At 45.4% G+C, this 13,715-nt stretch overlaps 1 protein-coding gene across 1 annotated transcript in view; it reads right to left on the reverse strand.

Annotated features, from left to right (window-relative positions):
* Positions 1-12,137, reverse strand: part of esamb (endothelial cell adhesion molecule b) — a 49,117-nt gene extending 36,980 nt beyond the window's left edge. The window contains exon 1 of the mRNA XM_037980533.1: positions 11,713-12,137. Coding sequence (XP_037836461.1) covers positions 11,713-11,767 — 55 coding nt within the window. The 5' untranslated portion in view covers positions 11,768-12,137. The remainder of the gene's footprint in view (positions 1-11,712) is intronic.
* Between the last annotated feature and the right edge of the window lie 1,578 nt (positions 12,138-13,715).

Here is a 13,715-nt window from a genome sequence, read left to right on the forward strand (position 1 = left end):
GGATTATGCCTCCCGACTGGCCTGGGAGCGCCTTGGGATCCTCCCCGGAGGAGCTGGTGGACGTTTCTGGGAAAAGGACGGTCTGCACTTCCTTGCTAAGGCTGCTGACCCCCCGTGACCCGGACCCAAAAGAGCTGAAGACGATGACGTAGTTGCGTCTTAAAGCGTTTAAATGGGGTGTCCTGTTGCTACCAAACAGAGCCAAAGATTCGAACCAGTCGCCTCACTTCTGGTGTTTCACTGTGAAACGTGAAGCCTCTCGTGATCCCGGAGACGTGACACGAGCCTTGAGGCAGCGTTTTGAACAAGTCTGCTTCGGCAGAGGGAAACAGGCTCGGCGTCAAACATCCCATCTCTAGTGACAGAGTCAAGGAAACAACCTAACACAGTCGTAATCCTCGTGGCTGAATCCCTAGAGTTGTGCCAGGGTAGGCGTATAAAACGTGGCGGGGGTTGCAGCACAGCGCCTCAGGGAAAACAGGAAAACTAAAGTCAAGAATTGGTCTTTAAAATCTCATTTGGTTCATTTCTAGTCTGATTTATTTATGTCAAGAGTGTTTACAAGCAGAAACAACTAAAACAACCAAAAAAACAAGCTAAACCAACCCTTAAGGTTGTGTTTTCTGAATTTTACTGCTTTTATTAACCTTTTCTACCACGCAACTTCAAAGTCAGCATCAAAAATCAGTCACAGAGAGTCAACGAAACAGCTCTAGATGAAAAAGAAATGAACATTCAGCTTGTTTCATGTTGAATATTACTGATGTTAAAGAAAAAGTCCATGACATTTATCCAGAGGAGAAAAATTCAATCCCTCCATCAGAGGGGTCAGACACTGAACACCATAACGGTTGCAAAGTCAGTCGAATATATTCCTTTTTTTGTGTTTTTATATATATATTTTTTTAAAGTCAAGCCTTCTCTGCAGAGTGCATCACATAAGAAAGAGTGACACTGCAGGGGCACAGGATAATATAGTTTTAATCTTAGATTGAATGGCTGCAGCGAGTTGCTGTTCGCCGCAGGATTGACCGGATGGACCTTCTTTAGCCTCGCCCAACTACGCCTGAAGCCTGTAAGGGTTACACCTCAGCCAGATGACAGCATTAATCTGGCCATAATAACCCTCCCCTCCATCTGGCGAGACATTCAGGCATCAGGAGAAAGGAGCAGGGATGCCTCCGACTCCTCAATGAATACTAATCTCTCATCCCTGCTTGGACACAAAAAATAAAAAATAAAAAAAATCACCCTGATTTTACCTTTGTACGCATTTAAAAAAATAAATAAATCACCAGTTTTACAGAGCTATCATCAGTCGTTTTAAAACTAACTTATCAGCAAACCAGCTGGGGCGGAAAATCCATCAAACGACACAGAAAAAAAAAAAAATCTCATCTTTTACTGTAACAGCCCGCCCAGGAGAACTATAATCTTCCAGCGTCTTAGTGCAAAACTCATCTGCTGCAACAAGACAACCAATTTCCTACCTGCACTACAAAGTAAAAAGAATAAAAAATGTTTTTTCTCTTTTTTTAAATGGGACAGCAGTTTTGTGCCTTTCACCACTGAAAAAAATATCAATCTCCCTCTGAATAAAAGCAAACATTTCAAGTGCTGATAAAACAACCAGAGGCGGTCGTTTTTGCTTGAATAACAGGAAGCTCTTGTAATTAATTTCGATGCAACTTTTTTTTTTTTCCCCTTCGAAGCGTTTCTGACGAGTTGCAGAAAATGCTTAAAAATTAATTTCAGCGGTTCGACACGTCTGTCAAGTTAGAAACCCCGGCGTTAATGGCTTCCTTTATCTGAAAGCCGTAAAGCTTCCAGCCAAATCAATTGTTTCTGCAGAAGATAATTAGCAACCTTGTCCTGTGTGTGTGTGTGTGTGTGTTGAAAGTTCAGACAATGTTTTCTACCCAGAGCAAAGGTCTTATTTAAAGACAGAATGCTCCTCATTAGTGTGTGCCTATTACCCACACTGCACCTGGTCTGAATTATCGCGACCCTCACCCACGCCTGGGGACGAAGTGACGCATCCCTTAAAGACGCATCATTTGTTGCCGACGATCAGCAGGGAAACCGGCCCCGATTACAGCCCGCCTCATTTGGATGCCTCCCTCCCCCCCCTTCGCAGACCTGTGATTTCGGAGCTGTGAAGATCTGGTATCTGTGCAGCGATTGAAGAGCAGAGATGAGACGTAATTGCTGCAGTGTGTCCAGATTGTGTCGCCTCCCCCCGGTGGATGAAGCAGACTGCTCACCGACGGCCACATCATTAGTCGGCACAGGCAGCGAGGTGACGGCCGGGCACACCTGTTAGGCTCGTCGGCGAGTCTTTCTTAACGACGCCGTGCGCTGAATACGTGCTTTTACTTACATTCGACTACATCCCAACTTGTGGGTTTACATTAATCCAGAATCCAGAGCGTCGGCTCTTTAAACAAAGTCTGAAACAAAGCGATCCGGCTATCGATACACGCCGGTGAGGAGCGGGCGTTAATGAGGTGGAAATCTGTCAGTGAGGTAAAATGTGGATGCTGCTGGCCAGGCAGAGCTTTCCTAATGATCCATGCAGGAGGATCCATTCCCTCTGATGTCCAAACTGTCTTAATCCTGTCTGCATTCTGCACTCACCGGCGAGAAAAGTTCAGCATCCAGACGGCGTGGCGAAAATTAGATTAAAAAACTGCAAAGGTTCAGAGGTCGGGTTGCTGTGCTGCAAGGATCGCATCAAACGGGTAACAGAGTTGGCGGTGCAAGGCTCGCTGCTGGTCCCATGCGAGTCGGGCGTGGCGCCCCCTCGGGTCTGGATGCAAACAGTGATCTGGCGTGGAATGGAAGCGAACAGCTATTGGATCTTCTGCTGCTGTAAGTCGGTCGATGGGCCACGCACGTTCAGCTGTGGAAGGTTTGGAGGACTTGGTTGGGCGCAGGAGGGCCGTGACATGAGGCGGGCAGTCCACAGACACAACGAGCATCGTCTGTACCGGGCTGCTGTCTCAGGAGGGGTAACTGTAAAAGTTATTGTAGTCCAAGCAGTCCTTTGCAGCAGTAATACTGGACCCCCTGATGTTCTGGGGGTCAATTAAATTTTAATATATCGTGTGGTTGTAGTGACCGAAAGAACGAGATCGCGAATACAAGCAGCTGAAATGAGTTTCCTCCGCAGGGTGTCTGGGCTCTCCCTTAGAGATAGGGTGAGAAGCTCGGTCATCCGGGAGGGACTCAGAGTAGAGCCGCTGCTCCTCCACGTCGAGATGAGCCAGTTGAGGTGGCTCGGGCATCTGGTGAGGATGCCTCCTGGACGCCTCCCTGGTGAGGTGTTCCGGGCACGTCCCGCCAGGAGGAGGCCCAGAGGAAGACCCAGGACACGCTGGAGGGACTATGTTTCTCGGCTGGCCTGGGAACGCCTTGGGATTCCCCCGGAGGAGCTGGCCCAAGTGGCTGGGGAGAGGGAAGTCTGGGTCTCCCTGCTTAGGCTGCTGCCCCCGCGACCCGACCCCGGATAAGCGGACGAAGATGGATGGATGGATATATCGTGCGGCCCGACCTTTAACCTCAGCAACTTAAAAATTCTAACTAAAATATTTGGATTTGCCACAACGTGCAGTTAGAAATGAGTCATCCAACAGAATAAAAGTACATGTCAACGTAAAAGGGCTCGTTTTTGCCAAGGATTAACATTAGATCAATATCTTTCTCTTTTAAAGGTTGTCCTCATTTCACATATAAACACATCACACTCAGTTTTGCCTTTTTACAGAGTTTTGATGGGTTTAAGTTTGAACAAAAAGAAATCAAGACAACTAAAGGATTATTACAGTCAAAGTTAGAGAAAAGAGCACCTTTATCCTGGGTGTTGACATCCTCTGGTCAGATTAGTTTATGCCCAAGTCATTCATCGTTTTTCTTTTTTTTAATAATACACAGCGGCACAATGTTGGCTGTTATTTATGTGCAATGAATTAAAATAAAAATCGTTGAAGCAGTCAGTGAATCAAGCATCAAAATGAGTCACTCTGAGGACAAAATGCTGATTAGATGTTGGTGCAACGGTTAATGTTGTTGTGTTGTTTCTCTCCGATGTGCAGCTAAAATGTACAGGGCCAGAATATAACCATAACACAATCAGCAAACTGCAAAAACAAACTAAAAGGCAAAATAAAAATAATTATTTTTAGAACACAATGTTTAGAAATAAAACGGGAATAACAGCATTTTTGTGCTCCAAGGTTTCATCTTTGCATTTATCTAATTTTAAAAGGTCAGATGATCACTAACCTTACTTTGCCCCTTTAATTTAAATATAAATAAACCAAAACAAAAAGCAGTTCAATAAAAATAAAAAAGTAAAAAGAATGAAACAAATAAAATGCTCAGTATATGTGTTGAAAATGACTCAGCTTCTGGGTCAGTGTCTGTAAAATTGGCGGATTTATAAACATTTTTAAGGTTTTTAAGGTCAGCTGGCTGTGGCGGCCATCTTATCTGTTCATTTTTTCTAACTTTTTATTTTACCAGGAAAGTCCCACAGAGATAAATCACTGCTTCTTCCAGGGAGTCCTGGTCAAGACGGCGACATGAAGACGAACCGAGAGCTTGATCTCCGGCCAGCAGTTGGTGAGAGGTTTTGGTAACACACACACACACACAGACACACACCGTCACATTATTTAACTGTGCTTCCCCTCAGAATCAGACCAAACAATCCTCCTTTCTTTCTTTCCAGGTGAAAAAACCTTAAACAAATAATACGAAACACAGAATCAGATCAAGAATAGTGTAAAGAATATTTTTGTTTATTGTGTAAATAAGTTAATATATTTAAAAATAAAAGGCCATTAACATTTTCAAACCACTTATAGCTATCTTCAAAATCTGCCAAGTGCTTCACAACAGTATTCTTTTCCACAAAAACTTTGTCAAATACGAAGAAATACTCCCAATGTTTCAGAAAGCCATAGATGCACACCAAACATACTGCTACACATTATATTTTCAGTGAGCCAATATGAACCAAACAGTTTACCTTAAACATCTAACAGCAGCAAACAAACTCTCTTAACTGCTCTAAAGCAGACGACGCACAGCTAGAGTCCCTGATCAGAAATGTTTCAGCCACTTCCTGTGGCTGCAGTCGCTGTGGCAGACGCTCAGAAACTACAAGGTCCAGAACAGGTTGGTTTCAAAAGTCTGCTTCCTTACTGGCTGCCTGTCTGGGACTCGTTAACGTCTCTCAGTTTTGCACATGTTATGCCCCTTTTCCACGGGCCCTAAAGGTCCCGGCTCCACTCTACTCGGCTTGCTTTGCGCGCGTTTCCACCGACATTTTTTCGAGGCCGGCCCTGCTTCTTTGGTCCCTGCTTCGGAGTAGGGCCAGCCGGGCCGGCCCTGCTTCGTGGGCGGCGCAAGCTTAGCTCCTGTTCACTCATTGGTCATGGGTGTGACCAGATACAAGCATAAAGAGCGAACAGTCTAAATATAAACAACATCGTTAGCTTACCCTGCAACGTTTCTGCCGTCTGTCCCTCAGCTGAAGGCGCTGTAAAGCCTGAAATCTCCGGCGGATAACAGCCGTCCTGCTCCGCGCAACAATCGTGGCATCCAGAGCATTTCTTCCACTGCGCCTCTCTTCCTGAAGTCTCAGGAGAATCCCCAGAAGTTTAAAACACAGCAACAACACAGGGCCAACGTTGTCCATAGCGCTTTCGTTGTTTACACAACTTGCGCCAAGTTTCGGTAGCGCACCCCCGCGCCGCGGCCCCGCCCCCCACAACACAAGGAGGCGTTCCTCTGCTACCGACCAAACTGGCCGGTGTGAACGCGATGCATTCTTTATCGAACCGAGCCGAGTAGAGCGGAGTAGAGCCGGACTTCTGAATTAGGGTCCGTGTAAAAGAGGCATTAGATTCCTTCCGTAGTACCCAAGTGTTGCGCCTCCTTTTTCTAGTCCCCATGTCGCCCGATTATCACAGAATGGTTCCCATCTTCTTGCTTCAAGCTTTACACACACACACAGACACCTTTGGCATCGAGCTGAACTGCTTCTAAAGGTGGTTGTACAAGCTATGAAATCACTGAGTGGATTTAGTGCTTCTGTGTTTTTGTCTTAGCCTGTGTTACATAAGTTTCAGTCTTATTTATTCTCAGGTTGACGATACGCGATCCCCAGCATTTGTAAAACGGTGCACTCTGTCAGAGTTAACGTGACTCCACATCCATCAGAAATCGGCTGCCACTCAGCGAGCTCCAGCCTCCGCTGCCGCAGCCGTCCCCGCAGCTGACAACGAGCCTCTGATTCGCGCTCGTCATTATGGCTGCGGCTGCTGTACGTGGGAATGCGCCTCTGTTCCCCCACCGCCTTCATGATGTGGCGAGCCAATTAAGCCGGCCTAGTTATACGCGGCGAAGTTCTGCGCGCCTCTTCCCCGCCTGCAGAGTCCCCCGTGCCCTCGACAGGGGTCTTCGCCGAGTTCGAGACACGCGGAGGCGCCGTGGTCAATTAGGATGCCTCATCAAACGGCCCACGCCGAGGTGTGTTGTCAGCGTCGCGCTCCGAGCTGGCGCCAATTTACCAGAAAAGCTACTTTCAGCCGGGTACAGGGGCTCGGGAGAGGTACGACATCAGGGACGACGCAGCGGTTACACGTGATGTTTCCTGCGGGAGGGGAGGACGCCAGGGCTCTTCGTTAAACGTCAGGAATCCATCAACAGAAGGACGATCAGCACCTTTTTTTTTTTTACAACAATTATTAAAGATTATTTTTTAAGCAAAAACATTTTAAATCCCAGGTTTCTGTCAGACATTAAAAAACAGGAAAAAACTAAAGTTATGCATCTAAGATGTTAAATCTTTTTCTCGCCCGCCACCGAAAGGCAGGAAAAATTAACTTACTCATGTCTGTCAGTCTGTCAGCGAAATATCTCGTGAACCACGGGACGGTTTCGAATGAAACTCTCAGAACGTAATCGATGGCTGCACATCTACAACTCATCGACATTTACAGTCAAATTAATTCAAGATGGTCATTGCAACAAATCAACCGAAGAAAATTCAAATATTGGCTCTAATTCGGTCAATTTCTCCAACACTGAGCTGAAATTTGGAGCGGTAGTAAGGTTGGGTGATTGGACGAATTTATCGACCCTCGACGGTCATTTTTTTAACAGCGATTTTTATATTTGCATACGCACCCCCCAAGCGTGCCACCAAGTTCGGTCCCGATTTATTCACTCAAAATTCTAACATAAAGAAAGAGTAGCGTACGTTCAGAAAACATTTATCTGAACAATAACCACAGTGGTGGGAAGAGAAACAGACACTGGCTTCTTTTTTTTTAAATTACTATAACTGTACTTACAGTTACAGTGTTTCTGTCTTACAAACTCTGCTAAGTGTGAAAGACAAATATAAAATTAAACAGAAACTAAACAATAAAAATCTTCCAGCAGAGAACGTGTCCGCTTCCATAAAAAATAAAAAATCTTCGCCGCTGTTTTTTGGTCTTCTGCTGAGCGATTTGGCGCGTACAAAATAAATAAATGACTGAATATTTCCAAAAACTGCAATGTCTCAGACCAGGAATAAGAAGATAAAGAGAAACTATTCCTTCCAGAAAGAGCTTTTAAAGTTTTTGACAAGACAACGATGTTTTCGTGCCATTTGAGGTGACAGAGAAAGTCCAGACGTCACCTGCGCGAACATATCTTCTATCGTCATTTGTTGGACTGACGAATAACGGTTGAAAATATTTTTACATATCGCCCAACCTTAAGTGGTAGTAGCCTAGAGTCATTCCCGTCGTATAATCCAAGTGTTAACGGGTCGCATGAGATATACCACTAGATTAAAATAACACACTATTTTTAAGATTTGACAGAAAAGGCTAAATCAAGATGATCTCAGTCTAAAACTGATTAAATACAAGTGTTTAACACGAAGCAGAAAATATTACTGGATTGGAGTAAAACATGAAACCAGAAGAAATATTCACCAGTTAAAGCCATCCTCCTGGTTTCAGACAAACACCAGGCCGCTTCCACCAGACAAATAAGGAGGAGAATAAGCAGTGTTGCAGACATAAAATTAAAAGTTCCCATAACAACAATGGAAACCACCGCGGGTTCCCCAAAAGCTCAACTCTGACAGAGAATTAGCACACCGGAACGAGACTTATCTGGCATTAAAAACACGTTAAAAGCTTTAAACCGAAATGGTCCAAATTGCCTTGCTGCTATCCCCACTTAAACTAAGTGTCTTAAAGTGTCTCGTGAGGTTAATTCTGGCAGTCAGTTCCGACATCAATCATTTTAAACGACGATATTAACTAATCAAAAGCTTGATTTTGATGAAAGTAAAGCTCCTCAGAGCTGAGACTCTTGTTTTTCCCTTCTGGCAGCGGCTGAATCTTGGAGCATTCAAAGTCCAGACCATGGCCGACTAATTTCTTGTTTAGCTAATCATAATCAGAATTACCCTGAGCCCTAAGAATTGTTATTATTATTATTATTTAAAACATCAGCTTACAGCACGGCAGCCGAGGGGCTCCAGCTGAAGACAAACAGAAAGAGCTTCTATCTTACTGGCTTTAAAGCCATAAAAGATGTCAAAACATAGGATTTTTCAATGGTTTTCATTTAAAGTTTTTCTATATGTGCATCATCTGTGATTAAAAAAAAACACTGAATACACATCATTCATAATCATTTTGTTAGAAGAATAAAAATTCAAATCAGAAACATTGAAAAAAATTCACTTATTTTGACAGCTGTTATAACTTTAGAAACCGTTCCATCTGGAAAGGCTCTGATTTCTGAAGGAATACCATTTACTGCAGTCAAAGGCAGAAAAACAGCAAAATATTTACTGATTTCTTGTAGTTTCTAATAGTGTGACTGCTACTATTGTTTGTTTTTTTATAATTCTATATGCTTTGGGACCTCAGGGCAGACCCGGAACTCTCTGGAGGGATTATGGATCCTCTCTGGCCTGGGAACGCCTTGGGATCCACCAGGAGGAGCTGGAGAGGGAGGTCTGGGTTTACCTCCTGGACCACGGATAAGAGGTGGATGGATGGATGGATGGACGGACGGACGGACGGACGGATGGACGGATGGATGAGTGGGTGAGTGGGTGGATGGATGGATGGATGAGTGGGTGGATGGATGGATGGATGGATGGATGGATGGATGAAAGCACTAACCTTTAACCTTTAGCTTATTCTGGCTTCTAGCTAGTTTTTTGACATCTTTAGCCTTTAGCTCACAGTTTGCTGCTTTGAGCTAGCCTTTTGCTAGTCAATCTTTTTACACTCGTAGCTAACCTACTTGTAGCTTCCAGCTCGTGTTCTGCTTTTAGTTTCCAGTCAGATTTGGTTTCCCGCAGCAGAAACACGTCAGCGTTGGCTTCTCGGGCAGATTTCAGCCACATCATTTAGCCTTCAGCACGCTCACAGAATTATTTCAGCTCATCTAAAGTAAACTCGACACAAAATGGACGGTCTCACTTCACACGTTACTGACAGGAGAAACTGGCACAACTGCTTTAAAGAGAGAGAAGAAAAAAGTCCAAATTTAAAAAAAAAAAGGAACAGGAAGCGACTGGAGTTGCTCTTCATCGAGCCGCAAAGCGAGCTCGTTGGTTTGATTCCACTCGGCGAGGCAGAACGCACAAGCGCCTGATTAAAACCGCAGATTTTATCTTAGGCGGGTTTTGAGGAAAGAGCTGGAGACGGCTGAGACGGTTTCCTTTTTTTAGCCGATTTCCGACGCTGCTCCAAACCAAACTAACTCAAACACGAATTAAAGGCGTTTAATTCGCGTTGATCGGTTGCAGAGGTACAACCAAGGAGTGTTAAATTTCAACCAGTGGTTCACGGGTAATTTTGCTAACAGGCAGACGACAGCAGCTGTCGGGGGACTTGCAGCGCAGATGACAGGAACACGATCGGTCACGTCAGAGAAGCTTTTAGGAGCCGAGCTGGGACGAAAACAAAAACAAACCAACTCCTCGTTGTTGGGTTGATTTCCGTTCAGGACGACCAACTCCATTAAGAGAGCCTACTTAACTCAACAGCTTTGGTCTGTTTTTGTTTGTTTTTTTTAACGGCGGGCTCCTGTTTTTGTGTCGTTTTGAACCCCCCGCGGAGGACATTAACCGTTCAAAACAAGACACGACAAACAACAACAGCAACAAAAAAGAAAAAGCAACAGCGTTTGACTTCTTTGGAGCTCATCGGAGCGTTCAGGCGTGCGGCGACATTAAGACGAAGTGCTCCGGCTGCCTGTGAGCCTTAAAAAGGGCTCCTCTAGTAAAACAAACACAAACACGGCCCCACGGAGGACTCCGCCGCCATGAAAATTACATTACGCTTTTATTTTTGTGAATTGTCCGCGAGCTCGTCCCCGCGTGAGACCAGAACCCGGTTCCTGGAGGGGCGGGAGGAGGAGAAGAAGAAGAAGAAGTGGTCGGAGGTCTTCAGGAGGTCAACTTTGAGGAACTCCAGTTCTAAGGGCCCGGTTCTCATCTGTGAAGCATCTCCTCGTCTTCTACCATCAGTCTGTAAACATCCAGGAGGTTTTAGAGGGAGTGCTGCCCCATTCTGGTCTGATGGAGGATTTAGATGCTCAACAGTGCTGGAGCCTTTCTGCTAATGTACCCCCATACCATCAGAGAGGCAGGCTGTTGAACCCCGCCCTGATGGTGCCGGTCCTCTTCAGTAAGGAGGCCGCGGCATCCGTGTTTTCCAAAAAAAAAAAAAAGTTTACAGTATGGATTTGCCTGACCTCAGAACAGTCCTCCTCTTTGTCTCAGCTGTCATCGGCTGAGACAGAGAGGAGACACCGTCCAGCGTTTCTGGACGGTGTCCATCTCAGGGAACCGTGTCCACAGACAGTGTTTCCCGAGCCCGTACAGGGATGTCCAGAACAGAACCCGACCAGTTTTTAATGCAGTGCCCCCCCCCGAGGCCCCGAAGGTCACATCCAGTACTGACTGTCAGCCTTTTGACCTTTGACCTCAGCGCTTTCTTCATTCTTTGAATACTATGAACTGCAGATGATGGGATATTCTCAGTTATCCCATTTTTTTCCTTTAAGGGAGACTTTCAGACGGGTTTTATTTGCAGACTGCTGAACCCCTGCCCATCTTTACTTCTCAGAGATTAAACCTCTAAAACGCTCTTTTTTGTCTTACAGACTTTATTGCAAATTAACCTCTTTTTTTTCCAGCTGATTTTTATTCATACCTCTTAGTTTTATCATCACCTGTCCCAATTTTATTTGATAAATCACTGCCACAAAGCTCAAAATTACCTTTTTGTTTTTCCTGAAAATGATACAATTTCTCAGTTTAAACAAACGACATGTCCACCGCTGCATTCTGCTTTTATTTGTATTTTTACACAAACTTCCCCAACTTTTTTCAGAATGAGCTAAATGTTAATGCGGGACTTAAATGGCCCTCCTCTTCCTCGGGGAGGAGTCTTCATCGCTTTTGTCAAACTTTGGTCGTCACAATTAAACATTCAAAACTCAGCGGGATGTTTAAGAGCAAAACTGTGTTGCTGTTTTCGCTTTGGAACAGGAGTTTTATGGCAGCGAAAAAAAAAAAAAAAAAAAATCTGAAGGAGCCATCATTTTTGCTCCTCGTTAATTAACGCAGTGCATCATGGGAGAGTGTTGACTTTAATCTAAATTAATTAGCCTTACCTGGAAGGATCCAGATCAGCACCAGCACGGCTCGAAGTCTCCTCTTTAGCTCCATGTCGGAACATCCACCGGCTCCTGTCAGGAACTCCTCTCCTCCTCCTGCCCCTCCTCCTCCTCCTCCTCCTCCTCCTCCTCGCGGTCTTCAGCTGACTGTGATTACCTGTCCGGTAATGGAAGCCGCGGCTCCGCAGGTGACGCTCCCGTGTCCGTCCCGCGCGCGGCGGCCGGAGGACATGGCGGCTCCGCTCCTGCTCCTCCTCCTCCTCTTCCTCCTCGGCTCCAAGGGGAAGGGGGCTGGGGTCAGGTTCTCCTCCCTCCTCTCCGGGGCTCAGGTCCGAGCGGGTTTCACCTCCGCCTCCTGTCTCCGGAGTGGCGCGTCGCTCCCTCCTCGCTCCTCCAACGCTCGTCGGAGTAAAAACCGGGGATTATTCGGGGCACACGAGCCGCTCGGTGTCGCCCCCTGCTGGTGCAAAAATAACCCCACACAGACAGATAGAAAATCCCTCACTTTGTCCTAAATTAACTATAATCTTTCCTAAAACACACCCTAAAGCAAGGCCATCATGTAACTGCCTGTCTGTTAGCAAAATATCTCATGAACCACTGGAGGAGTTTTCATGAAACTGTAAAATGTGCACCCAAAACTGATGAACCTTTTGGAATCAGCCCCACTCAAGATGGCCGCCACGGCTGATCAACATCACCAATCACCAAAATGTCTTGAACTCAATCAGTTTCGCAGCTACTGAGCCGAAGTTTGGTGTGGTAGTAGCTGAGAGTCACTCCGAGGGGCCACTCAAGAGCTTTTAGAGTCAACCTGTTTGTCTGTTAGCAAAATATCTCATCAACGGCTGAACGGATTTTAACGACGCTTCCAGAAAGTCATCACTGGATGAGCCTCTACAACTGATTAGCATTTGGAGTTGATCCGAGGCAAAATGGCCGCCACAGCTAGCTTACCTTACAAAACAGGAAAATGGCTATAATTCACTCAGTTGTACAGATATTGAGCTGAAATTTGGCGTGGTAGTAGCTGAGAGTCATTCCCAACACATACTCCAAGGGCTACTTGACATCTTTGCCTCAAACTTCAGCATTAGCTTTTAAAGTCGACACTGTGTGTCTGTTAGCAAAATATCTGATGAACCATTCGACGGGTTTTAATAAATCGATCAGAACATATTTACTGGATGTAAATCTATGCCTGATTAAGTTTTATTAATTAATTTAATAATAAATAAATAAATTTCAGCACCAGAACGGCCATAACTCAGTCAGTCTTATTTTTAAACTGGGCTAAAATTTGAAGTGGTAGTAGCTGAGAGTCATTCCTAACGCATGCTCCTAGATCGCGCACAACCTTATTTTCAAGACTTGACCCAGACGGCTGTAACTCCATCGTTTCTCAAAAAAAACAACTAAATTTAGGTGTAGCAGGCGGCGGGCGACAAGCATCCCCTTTCATTTTTTTGTGGCGCTCGTCTCCAGGCTGACGCAAGATTTCCACGCTGACGTTCGACACGAAGAGCTCGTGTAAAAAGCCGTCTTATCCGTTAAAGAGGTCAAATGTGAGCCTGCATCTGAATTAGTCATGACGTCTTGTATGAATTATTCTGCAGCTGAAATGTAGCAGAGTGTCTACACGTGTCGAGGCAGGCCGTGGTCCTGTTGGTAATAATTTATACTGACGCCCACAAACTGAAGATTATCCTCTTCTACTCACAGCGTTTTCAATCAGGGGCGCGGTAAACCGGGTTCTTATACGACCCGGTGCAGCAAGGCTCACGTTCATGGCTGGATGCTGGTGGATATATTTTGTCGTAGTTCGGCGTGTTTGCTTTTCATGAGGTGGAGATAATGAAGGAAACAGAGACGGGATTTTAGGTAATAGGAAAACAACTTCCATCCATCCATCCATCCATCCATCCATCCATCGACCCACCCATCCATCCATCCATCCATCCATCCATCCATCCATCCATCCATCCATCCATCCATCCATC

This window comes from Kryptolebias marmoratus, linkage group LG2 (assembly GCF_001649575.2).
Source record: "Kryptolebias marmoratus isolate JLee-2015 linkage group LG2, ASM164957v2, whole genome shotgun sequence".
In the NCBI taxonomy this organism is placed as follows: Eukaryota; Metazoa; Chordata; class Actinopteri; order Cyprinodontiformes; family Rivulidae; genus Kryptolebias; species Kryptolebias marmoratus.